Source organism: Ovis canadensis, chromosome 25 (genome assembly GCF_042477335.2).
Source record: "Ovis canadensis isolate MfBH-ARS-UI-01 breed Bighorn chromosome 25, ARS-UI_OviCan_v2, whole genome shotgun sequence".
Taxonomy (NCBI): domain Eukaryota; kingdom Metazoa; phylum Chordata; class Mammalia; order Artiodactyla; family Bovidae; genus Ovis; species Ovis canadensis.
The window spans coordinates 42,230,959-42,257,450 of record NC_091269.1 but is presented as its reverse complement, the minus strand read 5'-3'; the positions used below and the strand labels follow the sequence as shown (position 1 = coordinate 42,257,450).

General features: G+C 40.6%; 1 protein-coding gene across 1 annotated transcript in view; it reads right to left on the bottom strand.

Annotated features, from left to right (window-relative positions):
- Positions 1-26,492, bottom strand: part of MYPN (myopalladin) — a 93,316-nt gene that overhangs the window by 10,920 nt on the left and 55,904 nt on the right. The window contains exons 11-19 of the mRNA XM_069571807.1: positions 21,852-22,445; positions 21,003-21,141; positions 11,010-11,231; positions 9,710-9,859; positions 8,621-8,700; positions 7,290-7,416; positions 5,894-6,101; positions 4,068-4,233; positions 238-371 (exon numbers count right to left, since the gene is read on the bottom strand). Of these exons, the coding sequence (XP_069427908.1) occupies positions 238-371; positions 4,068-4,233; positions 5,894-6,101; positions 7,290-7,416; positions 8,621-8,700; positions 9,710-9,859; positions 11,010-11,231; positions 21,003-21,141; positions 21,852-22,445 (1,820 nt within the window). The remainder of the gene's footprint in view (positions 1-237; positions 372-4,067; positions 4,234-5,893; positions 6,102-7,289; positions 7,417-8,620; positions 8,701-9,709; positions 9,860-11,009; positions 11,232-21,002; positions 21,142-21,851; positions 22,446-26,492) is intronic.

Below are 26,492 nucleotides of genomic sequence, written 5' to 3'. Positions count from 1 at the left end.
GTATTAGAAGTACAGAAAAAAACCTCTTTTGGAAGGAGGTTAACCTTATAGTGAAATGGAAGAGTGTACAAAAGCCCTGAGGTGAGTAGAATAAAATGACTTTAAAAATCCATATCGTAAGCACTAAAATAAAAACCAATTAATTCATTTATGAAAACATACTACACCAATCATAAAAAAAAAAAAAAGATTTTTAAGCTGCCTATCACATAGGTCAACCGATGCCATTATACCTACCGTATATATCCAGCCTGGCGGTGCAGGACACGATGCCGGCTTCATTCTTGGCTGACAGCGTGTACCATCCAGCATCTGATTTCTTGGCTGGCTGAATGAGGAGGCAGACATACCCAGTTGTGTCCTGGTGCATGCTGGAGAAAAGAAAGAGTATATTGCATTGTATCTGGAGAGAGTTTAGGGTTCCCAGAAACTCATTTGTATATATAGTAGTTAATCCTAAGATCCTAGTTTATCCCTCCCCTCCCCCTTTTCCCTTCAGTAACCATAAGTTTTTTCCTATGTCTGTGGATCTTTTTCTATTTTGTAAATGAGTTCACATATAATTTTTTTTAGATTCCACATGTAAGTAATATCATATAACATTTCTTTGTTTGACTTACTTCATTGAGTATGGTAATCTCTAGGCCCATCCACATTACTACAAATGGCATTATTTCATTCTTTTTATGTCTGAGTAATATTCCACTGTATGTATATGTATGTTTGTGTCTATATCTGTATATGGACTCTTAGGTTGCTTCCACATCTTGGCTTTTGTAGGTAGTGCTGCAGTGTTTCAAATGAGTTTTCATCTTTTCTGGATATATGCCCAGGAGTGGGATTGCTGGATCATATGGTAACTCTGCTTTTGATGTTTAAAGGCACCTCCCTGCTGTTCTCCCTAGTGGTTTCTCCATGGTGGCTGCACCAATTTACATCACCACAACAGTGTAGGAGGGTTCCCTTTTTTCTACACCCTCTCTAGCATTTATAATTTGTAGACTTTTTTTGGCTGGGTACCTTGTGGCGTGCAGAACTTCCCTGACCTGGAATCAAACTTGTGCCCCATGCAGTGGAAACACAGAGTCTTAACCACTAGACCACCAGAAAGCCCCTATTATTTGCAGACTTTTTATGTTGGCCATTCTGACTGGTGAGAGGTGATGGGTATAGGTACCTCACTGTAGTTTTGATCTGCATTTCTTTCATACTTAGTAATGTTGAACATCTTTTCATGTGACTGATGGCTATTTGGATATGTTTTTTGGAGAAATGTTCATTTAGGTCTTCTGCCTGGTTTTTGGTTCAGTTGTTTGTTTGTTTTGATATTGAGCTGTATGAGCTGCTTGCATAGTTTGGAAATTAAGCCTTTATTGGTTACGTTATTTTCTCTAATTCTGTGGATTGTCTTTATTGCTTATGTTATTTTCTCTCATTCTGTGGATTGTCTTTTCATTTTGTTATAGCTTCCTTTGCTGTGCAAAAGCTTGTAAGTTTGATTAGGTCCTATTTGTTTATATTTGCTTTTATTTTGTTGCCTTGGGAGACTGACCTAAGAAAACATTGCTATGATTTATGTCAGAGAATGCTTAGCCTAAGTTCTCTTATGGGAGTTTTATGGTGTCATGTTTTATATTTAAATCTTTAATTCATTTCAAATTGATTTTTGCGTATGGTGTGAGGGAGTGTTCTAACTTCATTGGTTTAAATGCAGCTATCCAGCTTTCCCAACACTTGCTGAAAAGACTGTCTTTTCTCCACTGTATATTCTTGACTCCTTCATCAAAGATTAATTTACTCTAGGTGTGTGGGTTTCTGGGTTCTCTATTCTGTTCCATTGATCCATGTCTGTCTGTTTTTTTGCCAGAACCACTCAAAGATATCCAAAAGCATGGGATATCTTTCCGTTTCTTTGAAGCATCTTCAATTTCCTTTATCAAGGTTCTGAGCATGTAAGTCCTTGACTTCCCTGGTCAGGTTTATTTCTCAGTATTTTATTTTGATGTGATTTTAAAAGGGATTTTTAAAAAACTTTCTGATATTTCTTTGTTAGTGTAAAGAAATGCAACATATTTCTGTGTGTTAGTTTTGTATCCTGCTGCTTTGCTGAATTCATTCATCAGTTCTTTTGCAGGGGGAGGATTTTTTTTTTAAGCTTTATAGTTTGTATTGGGGTTTCCTTGGTGGCTCAATTGGCCCACGCTTGATGCCTGAGTTGGGAAGATCCCCTGGAGAAGAAAATGGCAACCCATTCCAGTATTCTTGCCTAGAAAATCCCATGGACAGAGGAGCCTGGTAGGCTACAGTCTGTGGGGTCGCAAGAATCAGACACGACTTAGTGACTAAATCACCACCAGAGCCAGTTAACAGACAACACTGTGATAGTATCAGGTGAACAACAAAGGGACTCAGCCCCTCCAAACTTGCCTCCTATCCAAGCTGCCACGTAACATTGAGCAGAGTTTCTTGTGCTATATAGTAGGACCTTGCTGGTTATACGTTTAAAATATATGATTCATTAGTTCTAATAGTTTTCTGTGTAGTCTTTAGGGTGGAGGGAGTGTTTCTTAATATAATCAACTGGGCATGGCAGCATTTAACTTAGTTCCGTTCAGGAGGAAATCTGCATGTCCTTTCCTTCTGTTTTCTCTACATCTGTAGTTCCTAACCTTGACTGCGTACTGCCGTCCTGCGTAATTATACCAGAATTTCAGGCTGAGTGTAACATGTTTTGTTAATTTACACTGAAGTGTTAACTCAAGTATATTCTCTGTTCTTGCTTATGTTTTACCAGAGGAAAATCCTGACCTTTTTATACTTAGACTTTTTAGATGCTAAGGTTCTATAAAAGCCAATATCCTTTAGGACAAATTTAGTTTACTGTGAAGAAATAGTTCTCAGTAGTAATAATTTCTCAGTGGCAGTTTCTGTGCACAAGTTGCCCTTGTGGCATAAAAACAAAATGGCAAAGAATTAAGGATGGTTAGGGGAAATTGGGGCTTCCCTAGCGGTTCAGATGGTAAAGAATCTGCCTGCAATGTGGGAGACCTGGGTTCGATCCCTGGGTTGGGAAGATCCCTAGAGAAGGGAAAAGCTACCCACTCCAGTATTCTGGCCTGGAGAATTCCATGGACAGAGGAGCCTGGCAGGTTACAGTCCATGGGGCCACAAAATGTCAGACATGACTGAACGACTTTCACTTTACTTCACCTCAGAGGAAATTAGGAAATTAAACAAGGCACCCATTTAGAGAACCTGGATCCTTAAATTTACTTAAAAAATAGCCATGTAGTGACAGATGGAAAAGGAGTATTGCCATAATGTTTTGTTTCGCTTTTTTTTTTTTGGCTTATTTTATTTTTGCTTTTTACAATTAAAAGGTTTTGGGTACTAATATAACTCATGACATGACATATGACGAAAAGACAAATGACACACGTGACGCGTGACACGCAAAAAGACACGGGACAAAAACATGCAAGATCTTTATAAATCCCTCAAACCTTTTTAAGCTGAAAAATTAAGGTTTTAGAGACTTCCCTGGTGGCCCAGTGATTTATGTTCACTGCAGGGTGAAAAAGTGAAAGTGAAGTCGCTCCATCTTGTCCGACTCTTTGCAACCCCATGGACTGTACCCTTCCAGGCTCCTCTGTCCATGGGATTTTCCAGGCAATAGCACTGAAGTGGATTGCCATTTCCTTCTCTAGGGGATCTTCCCAACCCAGGGATTGAACCCTGGTCTCCTGCATTGTAGACAGATGCTTTACCGTCTAAGCCACCAGGGAAGTCCCTGCAGAGGGTGTGGGTTTAATTCCTGGTCAGAGAACTAAGATCCTGCAGGCCGTGCGGTGCAAAAAATAATAATAATAATAACGTTTTTAAATGGTGGGACATTATACAATGGACTAACCCTCAGCAACAAAAAGGAATAAATTCTTGATAAGCACAGTTACATGGTTAAAGCAAATGCATTATGCCAAGTGAAAGGAGCCAGATTCAAAAGGCTGAAGACTTATCTGGCTGGCCTGATGAGCTTTGCTGAACTTGACCAAGTGTGGAGGCTGTACCTGATCCTCTCTCTGGTGAAAGGGATGGTCTCATTGTCTTTCTTCCAGTAGAACACGGGCGGAGGCATGCCTATCACCCGGCACTCCAGTCTCACGGGGTGGCCTTCTGGAACACCACTGTTCTGCAGCTTCTCCAGGATTACAGGTGCCCTCTTCACTTCTTTGGCTGAATGAGAGAAGAGCCATGCTAGTTTGAATAGTAAGTGCCTTGGGCTCCATGCCTCAAATACAGGACAGTTCTGGAATCTGAGTGAGCACCCCCACTTCTCTCTTCTTTAGAACACTTCTCAAGCTTCTTAGTGAAGATCACTGCCTTGATAAAAGCTCCAAAAATGATTTTAAAAAGAAATGAGAAAACTGCTTCTACCTATCTTAAAAAAATTTTTTTTTAATTTTATTTTTTCTGCCTATCTTTTGAGAGACAATGGTCAAGGATTTGGGTAATACACGTGGGAGGCAAATGGTAGGTGTGGAATTAAGGGAGTTTCTTTTATTGCTCAGCAGTAAACTCTGAGAAATGATATATTTTATGTACTAAATATATTTTGTTTTCTTTTTTAGAGGAGGTTATTTTGTAGAAGGTATATTTTCCCTCAATTTTTTACCTTGAGAAATTTTATTGCTCCATAAAAATCAAAAGAAGTATACTATTAAAAAAAACACACCACAAATTATGTTTCGTAAGGAGGCATTTTTTTTTTCCCCCAGCAGAATCAGTTAAGACAAAGACACCTCCTATCTCAGGGTTCCAGCAGCCATACTTTAGCAAAACAGTGGGAAAAAAGTAAAAGCTGCAACCAGTGTATCCTCGCAGAATGTGCTTTTCCTACTCTGTTGGGAGAGGGGATTAAGAGTGGGAAAAAAAGAAAATAATATAGAGGAAACAGCTAGTAGCCTAGAGAGAAGGTTAACATTCGGATGCCGTCCTGATTTCTTTTAGGGGCCATGCAAGGGAGCTAGCAAGAGAAAGTTCAATGGAAGAATTCATTCATTCTGAAAGCTAATTCTAGGGGCTGGCACCTCCCAGGGGATGATGGCTGTAGACATTAGTGTTTGTTGACAGCATCTTGTAAGGTAAGGATTCATTTGTTTAGTTATTGATTGAATGCCTTCCATGTTCCAGGCACTGAGTCAGACATCAGAGATGCACAGAAGAACAAGCTTCTGTGGCCTCAGAGGCTCATAGTCTCTTCAGGGAGGCAAAGAGAAAATAGTTACACAGAAGCCACGAGCGCTGTAAGAGTCTCTCCTTTACTGAGTGCTATGGACATAGAGGAGGAGGTGCCTGGTGGGTCCGCAGTACCTTTGTGGTAGCATGTGAAATAAGTCTTAGAGAATGAGTAGGAGGTTGCTAGTCAAAGAAGGGCATTCCATGTAAAGGGACCATTAATGCAAAGGCATAGAAGCTTGGGGTAGGCGGAGACCCTGGAGTGATGAACTGTAAGGGAAGTGACTGAAGTTCAGTTCAGTTCGGTCACTCAGTCGTGTTCAACTCTCTGCGACCCCATGAATCACAGCACGCCAGGCCTCCCTGTCCATCACCAACTCCCGGAGTGATAGTCAATTAGTAATTAATTGATTGGTTACTTATTACAATGACTATCATTTATTGCAAGCATGATATACACAAGGTACCGCATTATGTTTTTAGCTTACTGATATGTTTTTGAGAGCAATGTAGGAAACATGGCCCTTACTACAGAGAAGGGGAAACTGAGGTGAGGCTCGGTGGGGCAAAGGACAAAGGAATTACATCAGGGGCTCTGCATATTTGGGCAGTATCTTTGGAGGGAGTCATGTTTAGAGGTCCCAGCAGCAAACCTTACCTACTACAGTGAGCTCCAAGCTAAAGGAATTCTGCCCAGTTTTGTTGGTAGCAACGCAGGTGTAGGTCCCCGCATCGCGTTGAGTGAGCGGGTCAATGAGCAGAGAGTGGACTCCGGTCTCCCTGACCAGCATCTTGTGGGAGGTGTCGGGGAGGACAGGCTGGCCATTGAGCAGCCACGTCAGCTCCGGGGGCGGTAAGCCACTCACCTAATAAACAAGAGGACAGCTGAGGCAAATGACAGACTGATGACAGGCAGGTTTGTTTGGTGGCTGACTTCTTCATCCTAATCTGGCACCACATAGATAGCGAGGGAATGCCAGTGGTGAGAAGCCTCTCCATGAGGGCATCAGCACAAGAGGGATCTTGATGGATGGGCTTGTGAATGTAAACTGTATAGTATTTGGACCCCAGTTTGGGCAATGATTATATACTAGATTAAAATGAATAAGAATTAAAAAGTTAAATAGATAAAATAGGCCTGTAGTGTCAGTTTCAGAGATAATATATTGCTTACATACCTAACGACCAAGAGGTAGCCAAGAAAGGGGCAGACGTTAAACCAGTGTTCTCAGAGCTGGCTGTGTGTCATAATCACATGGGAATATTTGAAAATCCTGATGCCCATTTACTATATTAAATCAGAATCTTTGGGGGGTGGACCCAGGATGGGTTTCTTTTAGGACTTAGGGTGGAAGAAATTAACAGGCCATCCCAAATATTATTTAGGTAACTAATTTGAGGGCATGATCCACCTAGAGGAGTGGATTCTATAAATATTTAACCTTAAACCTTTACTAATTTGCATCTTAATCTCCGTAGCATTCTGCAGTGTTAGGGCAGAAGAACTTAAGTTTCTGTTCATACTGAGAACTATCTATGCTGTTCAACTGAACCTAGTTTCCAGTGGAAAAGTTAGAATATATTATAGACTAGTTAAAGGTGGTGGATGTTAGCTAGTATTAGAAACCAGCTTCTGTTTTCATAAACTGCTTTGGAGCCAGTGACTATAATTTTTCAAAGGCTGTACCTCATAGCAATTCATTTCAAGGATGTAAAAATCATCGTTATGTCTTTATGGTAATAAAGACTTTTCAAGTACCATACGGAAGATGTTTGAACTACATCACCTCTTTGGTTGTCTTTTACAAACATAAAGTTAACTTGATACAATAGATACTTTCATCTGGTATTAAATGCTCCAAAAGAACCTTATGGGTGGAAAAAAGTGGTCTCTTTCTCTCTCTGTTCCTCAGTCCCCTTTCACCAAAAAAAAAAAAAAAAAAAAGCCCCCCAAACCAACTATAAAACAAATACAAACAAAAATAGGTGCAAATAGGTACAAATAAATACAAAATCTGAACAGGTCTGGCGCCAAAAATGGTGCTAGAGGCTACCTTACAGTCCAGGCGACAGAGGCGCCCCTCGTGAGCCACCATATCCCCAGGAGCCTGCAGGAAATGAGGTCTGAAAAAGCGTTCCTGTAGGGGTTCTTTGTCTTTTTCTTGCACTCGGGACCTTCCTCTAAAACAGCAAGCATATTCAGGCATTAAACAGTAGAAACCAATTCATAAACATATGACAATATAGGCATTTAGACGTGGCTATAGGGCTTGGAGAAAGATTTCTTTTAGGGGATGTGGGTAAGGGTTGCTGGACCATAAAGAAATAATAAGTAATAGTGTGGAGCTGATGTGAAAAAAGAAAGTATTAAGTATCTCACCATTGTAGGATTATCTTGTGAGATCTGTAATTAAATAAGCAGGCTTTAGCTTTTTTCTCTGTGAAGTCATTCTGGGTTTCTGGGTTAAGTGACTCAGCTCCCCTTGCCTTGGGTTTGGCCAGTTGTTCAAAAGTTTCAAAATAAACAAATAAATCAGTATTCAATCTGAACCTCAAATGAGAGCCAAAAGAGAAGTCCTGTTTATTACTCAGATCAAGGCAGCTGCAGTCCCTGTGTGTCTGAGTAATAAAATGTAACCTGGCTTATAAATTCTGCCAGACCATTAAAGATGATCATGAACCTAAATTGATTAAGACTGACCAACAGTAACAGTTGTTCTTGAAGCAGGGGAAAAAAAAAAAAACTGAAGAAGAAGGTATAGTTGTAACGTTAGAGAAATACTGTGTCTGAAACGTAGGTCACTATTTTTGTTCCTTTGGTAAGTCTAATTTAATTCATCTATGTCAGCAACTATGAAATGCTTTGCTAAGACTTTGTGGCACCATACGACTCAAGAGAAAGCCAAGCTCTCTCTTCTCAACATTAATAAAGTCAGAGAGGAGGAAAGTTAGTTTGCTATGTTGGAGACAATTGTTATGTTGGAGATAATGACAACAAAAATATTTTATTAGCATACATATACTCATGAACAGTTTCTGTTTTTTAAGGAAAAGGTAACTTAGTTCAGTCTGATTTATATATTATATGCACAGGTGCTAGGGATGGTTACAAATTTTGAACGTTAAAAATGTGCTGTGAACCAATACTTCTCAAATTTAATACACTTGTGAATCACCTGGGGATCTGAGTAAAATTTACATTCTGATCAGTAGGTCTGGGTGGGGCTTGGAATTCTGCATTTGCAACAAGCTCCCAAGTGATGCCAATATTTCAGGTGGAGGACTACACTTCAGGTGACAGTTTATAGGCCCAATACTTCAGTGCTCATTGCAGCAGGTGGATGCTTGGGAGGGGCTGGAGAAGTGAGGTTCTTACTGTTTTTACCTGTGAGACTGACCAGCTGTTAGTCGACTTCGGATGGGCAAACCTTGTACCATCAAGTGGCCAGAACAACTGATTCTCCCCTGAGAAACAGAAAAGGAAAGAGATTAAAATAAAAAGAACTCCCTACTTTTTCAATATATATACATTTTTCTGGACCAAAGTGTTATTAGCTTTTGGCTATTATGAGTTTTTTGGAGGGGGGATAAAAACAATATAACTCTTTAAATTGCTGTCAACATTTCAGGGGAAAGGATTTTTAAGAATATTGTGATGCCTTTCATTTTTAAGCTGAAAATGAACAGACACAAATGTAAAAAAAATTGAGTTCTTATGCATTTAATATTATTTGCAGGCACATGCAGAGATCATGGCCAAGTATTTTTATGCTTTCCTCAATAGAGATTATCTTCAAAACATTTTAATAGGAGTTGGTGAGAGTAGAAATTATAGTTCTGTACCTTCTATTGTCATAGTAGTTGGAAATATTTATTCTGCCATATTTTTTTCAGTTTTATACTTATTTATTTATTGGAGTATAATTGCTTTACAATGTTGTGTTATTTTCTGCTATGTAACAATGTGAATCAGCTATATGTATACATATTCTGCCATGTTTTTAAGGGGGATTTTAAGTCCTGATCTTTTCAGAAAAAGAAAGTGAAATATTATGACTTTCCAACTTTTACCAAAAAAAGAACAAATTTTATGAGTGAGGGCTATTCACAAGTAATTTGCTTATTCTCTAAAGAACTAAAAATAGCAAATCATTCTTTGATAGAGTGATTTGTTGACTCTTCAAGAGAGTCAATGAGTTGATAAACACAAGACTTATTCTGGAGGTCTGAGGCATATAGTTAGTGAATAGATAGTACTAATGCCCTTTGACAAAGGCTGAGGCGTGGCGTGACCCATCCATGGCTGACTAGTCTTGTAAGTCATGATCCTGTGCTCCAGTTACACAGTCTCAGTGCCCCTGCTTCATTTTCCTCAGCAATCCTTTAGTAACCTGCACTTCTCAAGGTTTATTCACAATGATATCAACTGCTCCTTCCTCCGAATGCAGCCCAGCGTGGAACCCTGCGTCTCCACCTGGGGGTTGGCTGCCATGATGGTATAGTTGCCGTCGTCATCACTGGTGGTGGAGTCAATGCGCAGAGAACATGTCCCGTCTCCTTCCCGCTTCATTTTGAAGTGCTCATTTCTCTTTGAAATCTGCTTCCCGTCTTTGAACCAGTAAACCTGAAATGAACAATAGACAAGGAGAATATGCACAGTTTTGTACATCTTTAGAGGATCATGATATAAGGAGTAGGGTATGGCCTGGATGGATTGCCATCTCTACAACTAGTAACCCATCCTTTACAAAACAGAGAAAAATTATCAGATGTATTACAATGACAGTATAATATGCTTCTCCACTTGTACATATAGAATATTTAAGTTAAAAATTACAAATAATTTAGGATGGAGAGAAATATTTTGATTATTTTTATTGTACTTTATAATTAAAAAGCCACCCTAAGGGCCAGGTGGGTCTTCAGAGGCAAAATAATGAAAACTGGGATAGTTTGAAACTATCCTGCTAGAAGTCCTAGATCTCAGGGCCTGGAATAGCTGACCTTACTTGAATGGATAGTATAGTGTGTTATACCAAGTGGAATGAGGCCAGGATTCACTTGCTGAATTCCTCATCTGACTAAAATTTAAGTCTACATAGTTTTCATGTTAAGTTCTACATGTATCAAGGGGAATCTCTGAAAGACAGGTGAGTTAAAGTACGGTAGCAGTTGACCTTCTCTGCATTTCCTGGTTACCAAACCATACATGCTAACGCCATGTTAATATTTGTGAAAGTAGAGTGAAGAGATTCCCTGCTATAGACATACCGGGTGTAAATCCTCTCTCAGCTGACTGCCAGAAAATCTGGTGACTCATAAGATTTTTCACCAGCCAGTGATAATGATATGACATTTTCTGCATTTACCAACCTAATAGTAATGATACAAATATAGCTCGCTTTGTACAACAGGTTGGCTGTGGATATTCAGTAGATGTTAAATAGAAAAAAAAAGTATCAGATTGGTGAATCTGATGGTTGAGAGGATCAGTAACCCCAAAGAGAGGATCATGACTAAGAAAATTTATTTTCAACTTTTACAAAAATTTTCCAACATGCCCATAAGTAATCTGATTTGTTTTCTGCCTATTTAATGATTCTATTCCTGATTGTATCTTTTTAGTCAGATTATCTGGCCTTTGTTAATCTTCTGGTATTGGTTTGTATTCTCTGTACAGATATTTCACTAGAGTCTGATAAGGCTTTCTTGAGGGCACTGAGTCTACAGATTTGCACTGTTGGTTGATTGACTGGCTGTTCATCTTCCCCTACCTTTGGGACAGGTATCCCAACAATTTTGCAGGTGAATGTCACTGGAGAGCCTTCGGTGACCCGGAAGTGCTTGAGTCTTTTGTCAAAGATGGGAGCTATACACTTGCCCGTGGGGATCTCATCATGTTGGATTTCATCGTCTGATTCATCAACAGGGGTGCGTTCCAAGCGAAACTCTATTTCATTCATCAGCCTCTGCTCAAAGCTTGAAATTTTGTACTCCTGTCAAAATGGCAAACATGTTTTAATGTCAGTTTCTGTGGGTGAGGAAGAACGTGTTCATCAGTATAATTTGAGGATGAAACTTTTTAAGATTCAAATGTTAGGTTCATATCATGGAACCTCCATAAACCAGGCATGTTCCATTTCCACTTCCTCATGATGGAGCACTGAAGGAGATTTGGGTCTCTACTGCAATCACAAAATGTCCTGATTCCTCACCTTCATCATGGAGTCCCAGTAGAGTCTTGTAGGGAATGGAATGAAGATGGAATGTAATTTCCATAGCTACTAAAAGTGTCCATCTTGATATATAGAACTGTCTATATGGTGTTTTGGCAAAATTATTCTGAACTGCATTCCAGTACTTGCCTGCATCACCAACTTCCTGTCTCTACTGGGTTTTGCCATCAGAAAACTTATCTTCATAAATCTCCATTGACCCCATGCTTGCCTTCACAGTATCTCTGCAGCCCTCACAACAAAACTATTTGAGATAATTTTCTCTCTTATAGCCTCATTCCCTTGTCACCTTTTCTTTCACTAACACACTCCAGTTAAGTTTGTGTTCTCACAGATCTCCTGAGATTGCTACTGTCAGGGTCTTCTTATGTGCCAAATCCAGTTGTCACTTATCTGTTCTTGCCTTACCTGACTTCTGAGCAGCATTAACATAGATGGCTACTTTCTCCATTAAAAAAAAATTATTTATTTGACTGTGCCTGATCTTAGTTGCAGCAGGCAGGATCTTTGATTGTCATTGTGGTATGTGGGAGCTAGTTCCTTGACTAGGGATCAAACCCGGCCCCCTGCATTGGGAACAAGAAGTCTTAACCTCTGGACTACCAAAGAAGTCCTTACTTTCTCCTTTTTAAAACATTTTGTTGTTGTTGTTGATTTCCATGACACTGTATTGGTTTTCCTTCCCTTTCTCTAGCTGTTCCTTATCAGTTTCCTTTGCTAGCTCTTCCTTCTCTGTCCTAGATTGTCTCATCCAGTCTCACAGCTTCACCTGCCTTCTGTGTGCTGATGACGCCAAATCCATGTCTCTCAGTCTGGTCTCTCTGCAGAACTCATATACCCAATGATCTACTCTATATCATGAAAGTCATAAATTTATCATTTATTCTACCACCAATTTATTCTATGTCGTGGCTTGGGTACCTCATGGACACTTCAAACGTAGCCTGGTTCAAATGATACATACTTGATTTCTGTTCCCCAGAGAATATACTCTTACCCTGCTCATTCCCATTTTAGGAACCGGCACTACTATTCATCCACTTGGTTAAGTAGTTAAACTGGTGTTTCTCACATTAGATATGGTGAAAACCAAATTTTAAAAATTGCTAATTTTCAACCTGTTCTTCTTGTAAAATAAAAATGAATTACTAGAAAAGTGAAATATTAAAAGAATGCAAGATTATGTTTGATAGACATAAAATTTCTCTGTCAAATGCTATAGAAATTTCTTAGTGGTTACTTTCAATTTCCATAGTTATCTCAAGGTGGAGAGATGACAGTTTGCAAATTGGCATAGGTTTCAGACCATGCTTTGAGTGCACCAAGTTAACTTAAATCTAGAACTTATCCTGGATTCCTGTCATTCCCTCTCCTGCCCTGTTCTATCAAGCTTAAATGTCACCTCCGTAAAACAGCCTTCCCAGGCATTTCATCTAAAGTAGCTCCCTATTGTAATTCTCTGCAGAGCATTTCTTGCTATCCAGTATTATTCTTTTTTAAGAAACTTTTGAGATATTTATTTTTATTTATTGATTTGGCTGTACCAGGTCTTAATTGTGGCACGTGGGTTCTAGTTCCCTGACCAGGGATCAGAACCTGGGCCCCCTGCGTTGGGATCACAGCATCTTAGTCACTGGACCACCAGGGAAGTCCCTCCAGTATTATTCTTGCTTGTTTGTTTATTGGTTAAATGATTGAAAATCTCTAAGCAGAATTCTTGTTTGTCTTGCTTCCCCCGATGTCAACGGTACGTATAATAGTGAGTGCCTGTCTCGTGGCAGGTGCTCCTTGAGTACCCAAAGAATGGAAGAATACGTGAATGACACGGAGGCTCTCATTTGCTCCTGCACTACTGTATCTTTGAGGAATCCACAGCCAGGTACCTGGGGTGAGGGTGAGACCTTTGGTTACACTTGTGACCCTAGTTAATCATAATTTTATGATTTAGGTAGGTTCCGTGCAGATGATACCAGGATGCCCCTGAAGTGGATGTGGGAGCACCAGGCTGATTGGCATCTGCCCCCATTCATAGGCAGAATAATTGAGTTCGGGACTCATGAGATGTAATCTCAAGCTATTAAATCACATCACTCATGTCTTCTAGTTATTGTTTTATATATATCACTGCCTGAATTTGTGTAGAATTGGCACTTAGAAAACACAGAAACCAAATGTTTCTTGGTTTTAATTTCTCAGAACCAATTTTAAATCTTTCTTCTCAGCCTCATCTTAGACTGGGTAAACAAAATAAAGCTACAGCAGCTCTTTCAGAGTAGAAAAAAATTATGACTCTCCTCCAGTTAAGTGTATTCATTTTTCATCAGATAACTCAAACCAATTAAAGTAAAAGATTGTTCACTTCTAATTTGAAATCTAATTTAGTTTAAAAGTATTACGACTATTTTCTGCATTTTGGGAGTTTTATTTTAAGTTAATACTTAAAACTTCCAGCTATCCAGCTGTTTAGTTTGAACTATATGAAATTGCCATTTTTTGAGGATTAAAAGTTTTAGAATATCAGCAATTTCAAATTATTCTCCCTAATACTATACAATGAGCATATTTTCCATAAATACCTTAACTAATCTTACAAATTTGAAATATTTCCTATTCTTGACAATTTAAAAATCCCACGAGGAGTACATTTTTCATCTTTGTTGAATTGCATTCATGCTCCTAAATAGGCATTATTTTTCCTTTTAACAGATATGTTTATTCTTTGGATGCTTAGGAATAAAACCAGTGAGTTATTTTATTCCCTTACTATGTGAGGTTGGTACTAAGTTGCCTTATTATTTTAAAAATAACAGTCAAATGAATGATTCTCATAGTTTGCTAACCTCACATGAGATCCTGGAGTTCAGGATAAGCCAGGCTTTTTGTGAGGGTGGCAAGAGGTCCTAGGTTCTATGGCAGCTCATCTTGTTTTGTTTAAGCCCCCAGATTCCCAATCCATTCCATACCACCTGTAGCCACTATTTTAGTGGAGTCCTTGATCCAAACTAAAGAATCTTCTTTGCAGCTTCTCCTACCACATGATGAGTGAGGGCTGGTCATTCCTGGCTTTCTATATTGAAAGTATGAATTAATTTTTCCAAACAAGTATTATTGTGCATGGTGGTAAGTTATGATTATGTGTATACTTCAGGAACAAATAGGTGATAGATAAGGCTTTGAGTACTTGCCTGAGAATATAAAAACTGCATTGTCTCCATGCATTCCAATCTTTAGGAACTTGATTTATATCAAATTGGGACCTGATTTTATGGAATTTTTAATGTTTGAATTGATTTAACCAAAGGAACCATGGAAGCAACATAATGAAAATATGCACATTTTGTTTTGCTATAAAAGTACACTTATTGGTTATATATTTACTATTTTACCAGTACTACAAATTGGGAGGTAATGAAAACAGAACACTCAGTGAGTTATCTAAAATATACTGTTTGTTACTTTGTACTGAGGATACAGTTGTAACCAGATCTTAACTGTAAGTTTCTACTGAGGTCACAGAAATTTCAAAGCAGGTCTTCAAGGACAGATTAGATAACTGAGATTCTTCATCAGAGATACAAAACAGTCAGGAAGGAGAAGATCCAGTGAGATGACTTTGAAGAGAGCTAATAATAAATATATTTGTCTCATACCTCCAGTCCCAGAGTACCTGCGTTTCACCTCCAGGCTATTGAGGAAGATTAAATAGACTCATTTGTAGCACTTACTGTTCCTCCAGTGTGTTGGTATCTGACTCCTGCCTAAGGAATCTAGAGTGAGAAACAAGGTGGGTTATTGGTGGGCAAGTGATGGCTGCTTTCAGTGGCCCATACTCCTGCATGGTGTCAGGTCAGAGGACCTGTGATGATTCCTGTCATGCACATGTGGACCACATATGAGAGAAAGCCAGCATGGGGTCAGCTTTTGTCCCTGTGGCTGGGAAAGGAAGAAGTCAGGAACAGCAGTTAGTGAAATGGGGGATGGAGGGAGCGAAAAAGAGAGAAGTTGGCCATACTTCCTTCCTGGTTTTAGATGTCCCATTTGTAGGGGGTCTCTGGGTGTGAGGTGTTTGTGTGTGGGGTCTTATTCTTGAATAAGGATTAGGGTGTTAGTTACTACAGGAATTGGACATTGCATGGTTTTGGATCAAGCTTGTATTTTGCAACAAAGAAAACATAGAACCTTACATGAACTAAAAGTGGTCAAAATAGTTTTGAGATCACCTCATATTTGAGGTTGTCAGGAGCAGGAGAAGGATTAGCCTCACTGAATAAATTTAAAAGGAGAAAGGGAGAAAAAATAAAATTGCATTTAAGATACAATTGTTTAAGGTACCAGTTATATGATGTAATGTATGAGTCACAGATGCACAACCAAACAAGAATACTATAGGTCAAGGCATGTCTATGAAGGAGTTCATAAAATATTTGGGGAGTTGATCCTTAGGAAAAAGGAAATTATGCAACTGTGTGGCAGGAGTATGTGGCCTGTTTCTGCAGCAGCATATCTTTACAACTGGGCTGTTTACAAAGATGCATGCCATGTCCAAAGCAGGAATTAGTGTAGGGTTTTTATTTGAGGAGGGGAGGGGTGCTTTGCTCCTGAGAGTTGGTTATCCCAGGAATAACTACTCCTCTTATACATAAATCAAGGTTGTCATTCCAAATTGTGACCAATGAGATTCAGGTTTTCTAAGGACATTTGCAAAGAAGCAATATGTTTAAGTTAAATTTGAATGTGCTTTCTGCACTGTTCTGCACAAAGGTTGTACTACTGACGCCGTGTGGGTGGCCGTGCACTTTGAATTTCCAGGACTGGATTTGTGCTTTGTCCTCCATTTTCCCTTGCCTTGTCCCCTTTGTGAGTAGAAGCAGGAGTTTCTGTGAAGTCTGCTTGTAGGTGATGGCTGTGCTCAAAGGAGAGAATATTTTTCTGTGTAAATCTGGTCTGTGTGGCCAGCAAGTCAATGACATATGGCCCATCCTTTCCAGGCTTACGTCAAAGACCTGAAGTGAAAATGAATTGCACAGAATTTCAGTTGCTCTATGAAAGAAAATGAAAAGCCAAAATATTACTTCAGAAGAATATGCCACTTGAAAATATAGGTGTGTGTGTTTTTTTTGTCTTTAAAGATAATCCTCTTAAGGCTGATAGTTTGACAACTTAGGCATTTGGTTTCTGGGACACATCTGCAGAAATTTCCTTCAAATTGTCAGAGTGGTGGAGAGTACTTTCCTTCTGCTGAGAACCACAGTGTCATGACATACTCTAATCAGATATGTCATTGCTAAGGTTCCGGATTTCCAAAACATGGGGCATGATCTGACTCTCAGTGCCCTGAGCTGGGTTCTGAGTCTGGGCTTCAGGGCAAATAATCAAGTAGGATCAAATCAGCTGGAAGAGCGTGCTCAAAGGGCTCCCAACCAACTCTGGGTACAGTGTGTGCTAAAGCAAGTTGTATGCGTTAGAGAAGGTATTCTCCTTTGTTCCTGCGGCAGCCCACAGTATGGGCAGCAGATCAAAGATTCCTAGATAAACTTTAACATACACAGAGGATGTCTTCTTTTACCATGTATCTAATACTGCATGCCACCTTCAACAGAAATAACCAGGCTTCATAGCCCCCCGCCCTGTCCTTACTGCTAGAGTCTTAGAATACTATAATAGGCACTGGTGGTACAGCATTCTATAAAACAGACTCTACTGTGGAGGAGGTAGACCTCCTTTTAAAGTATTTAAAAATACTTGTCTTTAAGAATAAATAATCACTAAATGATTCACAGATTTACCCTTAAAGCTTCAGTTAATGCCAGAGCTTTGCTTAATTTTGCTATTTTTTAAAGTTTTCATCTCTTTAGTCCGTTGATTCGGAGAAGGCAATGGCAACCCACTCCAGTACTCTTGCCTGGAAAATCCCATGGACGGAGGAGCCTGGTAGGCTGCAGTCTGTAGGCTGCCATCCATGGAGTCACTAAGAGTCAGACATGACTGAGCGACTTCACTTTCACTTTTCACTTTCATGCATTGGAGAAGGAAATGGCAACCCACTCCAGTGTTCTTGCCTGAGAATACCAGGGATGGGGGAGCCTGGTGGGCTGCCGTCTATGGGGTCACACAGAGTCGGATACAACTGAAGCGACTTAGCAGCAGCAGCAGCAGCAGCAGTCAGTTGATTAAAAGATTATTATACTGGTAGATAGTATCTATAATTAGGTATAATCAGAATCCCTGTAGTCAAGTGAGATATTTTCTATAGAGATGCAACAAATCCAAAATTTTCTCCTTGGTCAAAAGTTTCATTATCCTATCTGAAACTAATATAAATCCCAGAGTTGTGACTTAATTCAACAGATATTCCCTGGGCACCTACTCTGGGTCAGACACAGCAGGGGTGCAGCAATGAGCAAGACCCTCCTCCCCTGACTCCAGCTCTCAGGGAGCTTGTGACTAGTACATCCTGGGTGGACCCACAGCAGATGACATGGGGACACTTCACTGTTCCATCACTCAGGGTCCTACCATGCCCGCGGTGAAAAATGTAAGGCCAGTGACACATGGTACTCTTATTAGAAAAGAAATAGATGGCAAGATTATTTGTGCTCAAGGGAGAATTTTCATAAAGAATTCATGGTAAGAGATGAAGAGGTAAGATTTAAATAGAAGAAATGACTAAGGAGTTTAGAGAAGAAGGAGATTAGAGGAAAAAAAAGGCAGAGCAAGAATTAGGTACTTATATTGTTTCCTCTTTGTCATAGAGGGGCGTATCTGGGAGCCACACTTTTAAAAGTTTTCATTTAAAAAATGGGAGGGAGGGTCAGAATAAGGAGATGGGGAGGTTTCCAGAGAAATGAGGTCAAGGATGAAAGTTGAAATAAGACATTAAATGTCCAAAGCTAATGTGGGAGTAAAAAAATAGATCAGCTATATTCCATGTACCTAGAATGCAGGTATAGACAGCTGTCAATACTCATGTTTTTTATGATTCTTTTCCACTTTTTCTAAACAAATTTTCTTCTTAACTTCATCAGTGGGCCACAGCACATTTAGACAGTTCTTCATGACTTTTTCACTATTGTTTCCCAAGACAGCAGTGGACAAAACAGTATTGTAATATGGCCTCAAAACTTCCTCAGATCAACATCTACCAACCTAATGCAAGCATTCCATCTCAGATAATAGCTCCTTAGTTTCCTGAATTGCATTATGTAGCTTGGCTTTCATTTCATTTCATTGGCACAGAATGCTGTGTAAGATCAATTCTGTCACCCCACTCCAGTACTCTTGCCTGGAAACTCCCATGGACGGAGGAGCCTGGTAGGCTACAGTCCATGGGGTCGCTAAGAGTCCGACACGACTGAGTGACTTCACTTTCACTTTTCACTTTCACGCACTGGAGAAGGAAATGGCAACCCACTCCAGTGTTCTTGCCTGGAGAATCCCAGGGACGGCGGAGCCCGATGGGCTGCCATCTATGGGGTCGCACAGAGTCGGACACGACTGAAGCGACTTAGCAGCAGCAGCAGCAGCAGCAGCTCTAAGAATAATAACAGTCAGAAGAACACAGACATGTGTCACAGTTTTCAGATGGGGAGGCTTGAGATACTTTTTGAGACTCCAAGTTCCTGCTGTTAGGCTTGAATTTAATTCATGATGGAGTTTTAATAGAGTTCTACTGGATTTATAGCACTCTACTCATGGAAATTCATGTTTACATGTACTCACAGTTCAGATAAGAGAAAAACCCTATTTTCCCTTGAGTTGGGCAGTGGACTAGCATGAATCTCCCTACAGAGTAACCATAAAGGTAAAACCAGACAGACCCTGTGCTGACTTGGTATCATTTTTACAGGGTTCTAATTGCTCCCTGTCTGAGCTGTAAAAGACAGTCTGAACACAACTCTGATTTCAGTGATACTTAGAAGGATTAACAACCACAACTGTGATGACAGTATTATAGGAAAACAGATCTGTGCTAGACAGAGCAATGTTTATGGGGTTTGGAGGTAATTGTCGTAAAACTGCAAAAGACTGCAGAGGTTCAGGGAAAATGTGTGAGTGTCTTGGAAACCAGGCCTCTGGTTCCTGTTCTACCACTGACCTGACAGTTTGACAGCTGTGCCTCAGTTTCTCTATCTAGAAGATGGAAGAGAAGAATAGTTGCCTTGGTATTTGCCTCCCAGGTATGTATGAATTTGATGAAATGATATATGAAAAGTATACTCGATTATGGCAAGCTTAAATATTTCCGATTGCTTCAAGTCAATACTTTAAAGTCAATTTTAAAAAACATTTTTAAGCATTACTTTGAGCATTTTAAAAAAGATATTACTTAATGTGAACCATTTTTAAAATCTTTATTGAATATGTTGCAATATTGGCTGTTTCATGTTTTGGTTTCTTGGCCCTGAGGCATGTGAATCTCCCCTACCAGGGATTGAACCCACACCCCTTGCATTGGAAGGCAAAGTCTTAACCATTGGACCACCAGGGAAGTTCCAGTTTTGAGTACTGTAAACACTATATACAAAAGAATCCACTCAGTAAGAATTTCCCAACATATAATACACTAGTAAAACACTGTATATCAGTGGCTCCACTGGAAGTACGATTTAAAAACATGAAGGAAAGCAGCATATGGTCAGGGGAGTGTGGAAACTTGTTTCCAGGGTCACTTATATCACAGACTGCACAATATTTGACATATAGTTTTCACTCAGTCCCTACCTGAGGAAATAAACTAAGAGTTAAATTATTAAGATATGTATCTGCATTTAAAAAATAACCACCGTACAGAAAGCAAAAATAAATGGCTCAGGACTTCCCTGGTGATCCATAGTTTAAACTCCGTGCTTCTACTACAGAGGGCATGGATTTGATCCTTGATCAGGGAACTAAGATCCTGCATGCTATGTGGCACAGATGAAAAAGAAAAACTAGCTCAAATAAACTAGTGTTTCTTTCATATAATGCTTGCATATGACTTTCCTTTTTCTCTTTCAGTGTAAACACTTACTAAAAAGCAGGGGGTTGTACAGGTTGAACCACAGGATACTGGCTAATGGCTGTTTCACACACTTTAACGTAATGTAAAGATTGAGAAGAACTGGTGAGCAATCCCCAGGCACATTAGGGTTGAAGGAATCGTATAAAAGACAGCTTGGAACTCCAGAGTTCCTTCAAGTCCAGATCACCTCAAGGCTCAGATATTGAAATGTCTCAAAGGTGTGATGGTGTTTGCCAGTACTGAGCAGAGGATTGCTGGAATGGAAGGCAGACTGTCTAGTCCCTCTCCTTAACCTACTCTATTCTAGGTAAACACATGTAAACAAGTAAACTGAAGTAGCTATCAGGCTAATCAAGAACTGTGGATCCATGTGGACAAGTTTCCTGCGCAAACCATGGTCAGTCTGTACTCTGCCTTCCAAAGCGGCAATGTCAGTTTCATTGAGGTCCGCTTACCTAAGGACTGAATTAAGCAAACTTACATTCCTTACAATGAAATTCCAATAAGTCATCTGAACCCAACAGTCTTACCTGCTGGTTTGATCTGACATCACTGAAATTCATCTTTTTTCCCAAGTCTAGAATCACCGCATTCTTAGTTTCACGGATGTAATCATCACTCACTGGTTGGGAAGACTTTGTATTTTTCTTCATTAGTCCCTGGGATGGCCTGTAAAATTAATTCACCCCTAAGTCACTCATGAAAAGCCCTGGTCAGGGTACAAAGGCCTAGGAATCAGAGTGGTTGGAATGACAACCATACACCAGGAGTCCTCAAGCACTTACGTAGAGCATCTTGTGTGCAAAAGTTGAGCACTGAGCAAAGAATCTGTGTATAGAGGTGTTTTCAGTATTTAAATTATAAAAATATATTTAAAATGCGTGCATGCTAAGTCACTTCAGGCATGTCTGATTCTTTATGACCCCATAGACTGTAGCCCGCCAGGCTCTTCTGTCCATGGGATTCTCCGGGCAGGAATACTGGAGTGGGTTGCCATGCCCTCTTCCAGGGGATCTTCCTAACCCAGGGATCAAACCTGGGTCTCCTGCATTCAGGTGGATTCTTTACCATCTGAGCACCAGGGAAAAGATAGTGATAATATAGGATAAGTGATAATGATAACTGAGAGGCCTATCCTAGACTAAGCTATTCTTATGCAGACCCCTTCTTAAACGACATCTTTTACATCAAGAAACCTCACTGAGGGACTTCCCTGGTGGTCCACTTGTTAAGACTTACTCTTCCAATGCAGGAGGTGGGGGTTCAATCCCTGGTCAGAGAGCTAAGATCCCACATGCCTTTTGGCCAAAAACCCAAAACATCAAATAGAAGCAATGTTGTGACAAATTCAATAAAGACTCAAATCTCGAGATACTTACATGGATGGTGCGCTTTTAGGCAGCCCCATGGCATTGGTGGGTGGGATGGCAGGGAGAGAAGGCAGAACGGAGCTGAGGAAAGCCACTGGGTTCTGAATCCGGCTGGTGGGAGAGACAGGAGCTGGGGACACACAGCGGGGCTGAAACTGGTTTCCGCTGGAGATGGAAAAGGTGAGTGGCAGTTGCACTGGCTCTGTTGGACCTGGAGTAGGGAGTGGCTCGTTTTGGATGGAGGCCCCTCCTAGAGATTTGGTTTGAGCCGAGGGGTGAGTAACTAAGAGGCTTTCTTTGCTCACTGTCCTCTGCATGGCTTGAGGAGTGCTGCTCAGGGTGAACACTGGAGAGCTGGAAGGGGACACGGAGGCCGCGGTGGTACTTGTAGAGGGGAAGAAGTGCTTTGGCCGGGCTAAGCTGAATGTCTGTGATGGCGGGGCCTTCGCATGCTTGCTGGACACTGTCACTGCTGGAAGAGTAGTGGAGTTCAAAACACTCATGTTGAAAGGAAACTCCTTAGGAGATGAAGGAGATGGGTTTTGCAACTGATGCTGTTCCAGTAAAACTTGGTTGTGAAGCTGTTGTAGCTGACTGGAGTCGCTGCACACAAAACAAGAGTAGGGGAGAGAAGAGAAACTGTCACCATCGCCTCACCCGTCAGAAAGTGCCCAGCCAGGCTCTTCATCGTTCGGTTGGTCAAAAAGTTCTTTCAGAAATCAGAATGAACTTTTTGGTCAACTCAGTATCTGCTAAAAACGCACAGCCAGAGTGGCCAGCAATCAGCCAATCAGTGTCTTGTGAGTTCTCTCCTTCTTTCCAGATCTGTTTGATTGCCAGGAAGAAGGGAAAGGCCACCACAATGCACAACTCCATGAGGCATCGTTTATTGACATTTTGTCCTTTGTGTTGTGACCTTGGAGTTAGGCAATGCAGCAGCCCCATTTTAGAATGTTTATAAATTAGGAAGAAGAAATAGAAACAATGGTCCTCTTGTTGGGAGTGCTCAAAGTTCTGAGATGAGTAGATAGTATCTGGGTTGGGGTAGGCCATAAAATTAAAAGACGCTCCTTGGAAGAAAAGTTATGACCAACCTAGACAGCATATTAAAAAGCAGAGACATTACTTTGCCAACAAAGGTCCATCTAGTCAAAGCTATGCTTTTTCCAGTAGTCATGTATGGATGTGAGAGCTGGACTACAAAGAAAGCTGAGCACTGAAGAATTGATGCTTCTGAACTGTGATGCTGGAGAAGACTCTTGAGAGTTCCTTGGACTGCAAGGAGATCCAACCAGTCCATCCTAAAGGAAATCAGTCCTGAATGTTCATTGGAGGGACTGAGGCTGAAGCTGAAACTCCAATACTTTGGCCACCTGATGGGAAGAACTGACTCATTTGAAAAGACCCTGATGCTGGGAAAGATTGAAGGCGGAAGGAGAAGGGGATGACAGAGGATGAGATGGCTGGATGACATCACCGACCCGATGGACCTGAGTTTGAGTAAATTCTGGGAGTTGGTGATGGACAGGGAGGCCTGGTGTGCTGCAGTCCATGGGGTTGCAAAGAGTCAGACACGACTGAGTGACTGAACTGAACTGAACTAGGGTTAGGGTTAGGGTTGGGCTTCTGGACAGAAGGTGTTGAACTAAACACCGATGTTAGTTACTAACACTAAAGAGGGCTGAATTCCCCCCAAAGTGTGCTAGATTCATCACTCTGCTTCATTTTAGAGCAAACCTTAGCAAAGCGGCTGGATATGTCTTGGTGTTTCTCATCCTTTTCCAACAACAAAGCATTATAGGTAAGGTAACCATATGTTTCGATGCATTCTAGACCATCCTCCTTTATGCCTGTTTTCCTGCCATAATTACTGCTGGTGCTCTTTTGCTCTCAAAAATGTCATGGTTTCAGTGTTAGATTATATGGTCACCATAATTATAAATGTTGCCTTAGACTTGGCTTGTGCCTAAAAAAAGGAAGATGATCAAGCTGGGAGCACTTTCTCTATTTAAAGGAATCTGACTCACAGAATCGTTGTATGATTTGCCTTAAGTCCCGCAGTCTAATACTTTCTCTTAAAATAGTTAATCATTTTTTAATAAAGAAAATGGAAAATGTCTAAATACTATACATGCATCAAATTGTCAGGGCTGTCAAGTTTTGCTGTTTAGGAGACTCTCCTCTTGAGTAAATAACCGTAGGAGGAGCCACAAGTGAGGCCACAGTGCTTCAACCACCATGGGTTTATGGTCTCTGAAAGTATGCCTGGAACATAGAAGATGGTCTGCTGAACATGAGATCTATTAAAAATGAAAGGTTCTACATTTTCATACCATCGGGAAAGTTAGCACCAACAATACCAAGTCAGGGGCTTATCTGGAGGCTCAGTGGTAAAGAATCCTCCTGCTGATGCAGGAGACGTGGATTCGATCTCTGATCTGGGAGGATTCCATATGCTGTGGGGCAACTAAACTCGTGGGCAGCAACTACTGAGCCTGTGCTGTGGACCCCGGGGCCACAGCTGCTGCAGCCTGCGTGTCCCAGAGCAGGTGCTCTGCAACAACAACAAAAGCCCCACCCCAGCCCTCCTGCAGTGAGAAGCCTGCGCAGGGCAGCTAGAGAAGAGCCTGCACGCCAGCAGAGACCCAGTACAAAAAAAATAATAAGTAAAACTCTATATATTTTTAAAAAGATCGACTCAGAAGGTTCTCCAAACCTTGATTTTAAAAAATCCTTGGAGTTTAAGGCCTTTTCCCTTCCCTTCGTTGACATATCTGATATACAATATATGGAAAAGTAACTTCACAAAGTAAAGACCAATCTCTACTTTCATTAAAGTACTTTCTCCTGTCAAATGCTACATACTGTATGATCCTTTGTTAAACTATGAAAACTCTCGTCTTGGATTAAACTAAGAATTTAGAAGTACTAGCCCTACTTGGCAGAGTAAGTTTCTTCCCCCCTTTTAGAAGTAAGTATTTAAGCTGAGAGAATAAAGTAAAGTTAATTAAACCTTTTCATTTTATTTAGCAAACAAGAGAAGTAGAAATATCTTTCTTAGATATCCTTAGAAAAATATACACAATTAACATTATTTCTGCTTGTGTTAAACCTTCCCAATGGCATAAAAATATAAGACCTTTACAATTTTAGTGGATCTCATATTTGGCAGGTCCCATTCTGTGAATGCTATAGCATAAAGACAATGTTGTGTGACTTTTAGGACAGGTTTGTATTGTATTCTTGAGTACATTTTAATCTGATGATGATGCAGAAATATTTTCTTGTGGTTTGGAAGTAGAAAAAGTAGTATATGAAAACTAAGTGATCTTAGAAAGCTAGGGATGAAAAAAGGGGGCCAGGAAGTCACTTGATATTGATTGATTCTGATTTTCTTTTAGTTCCCATTGAATGAAAACCGAGAACTAGCTTTTAACTTTGTCAGACTTTAAATAGCATCTTGGCCCTTATAATTTAATGCAGTATATTGGAGGGTCACAAACTTTAAACATAATGATATATGAGATTCAGCATCAAATTGTTTTGATTATCTAAGATTCTGGAAGAATTTTTTTTTTTTTTAAGCTTAGCACTCATGTATTTATTTTGCCAGACATTTTTTTCTGAGCTTCCTAGTAGCCTATGCAAAAAGGGAAACACAATAAGTTATAGTTACAGTGTCCATAAGATACAAGCAAGTCAACTGTTTAGAGAGGCAACTCTGCAGCTATTCTAATAAAGAGATATTTATTTTCTGGACCCTAAAAGGAAACATTATAGGTGAAAAGTGACAAGCCAATACCACCACCATACTCAATCCAATGGTGCTGCTGCTGCTGCTAAGTCACTTCAGTTGTGTCAGACTCTGTGTGACCCCATAGACGGCAGCCCACCAGGCTCGCTTGTCCCTGGGATTCTCCAGGCAAGAATACTGGAGTGGGTTGCCATTTCCTTCGCCAAGGCATGAAAGTGAAAAGTGAAAGTGAAGTCGCTCAATCATGTCCGACTCTTAGCGACCTCAAGGACTGCAGCCTACCAGGCTCCTCCGTCCATGGGATTTTCCAGGCAAGAGTACTGGAGTGGGGTGCCAGTGCCTTCTCCATGGAAGAATTCTGAGAATAATGTGTCTCTTTGATTGATAGGCCTCCCCGATGGCTCAAATGATAAAGAATCTGCTGCAATGCAGGAGACCTGGGTTTGATCCCTGGGTCAGGAAGGTCCTCTGGAGAAGGCAATGGCACCTCACTCCAGTACTCTTGCCTGGAAGATCCCATGGACGGAGGAGCCTGGTAGGCTGCAGTCCATGGGGTCGCGAAGAGTTGGACACGACTGAGCGACTTCACTTTCACTTTTCACTTTCATGCATTGGAGAAGGAAATGGCAACCCACTCCAGTGTTCTTGCCTGGAGAATCCCAGGGACAGGGGAGCCTGGTGAGCTGCCGTCTATGGGGTCGCACAGAGTCAGACACGACTGAAGCGACTTAGCAGCAGCAGCAGCAGCAGCAGCCAGTATTTTTGCCTGGAGAATCCCATGGACAGAGGAGCCTGGCGGGCTACAGTCCATGGTGTCATAAAGAGTTGGACATGACTTTTTTTCTCCAAATGTTACTAAGCTCTATCTTGTTTCAGAAGGGATTTAAAACACCTGT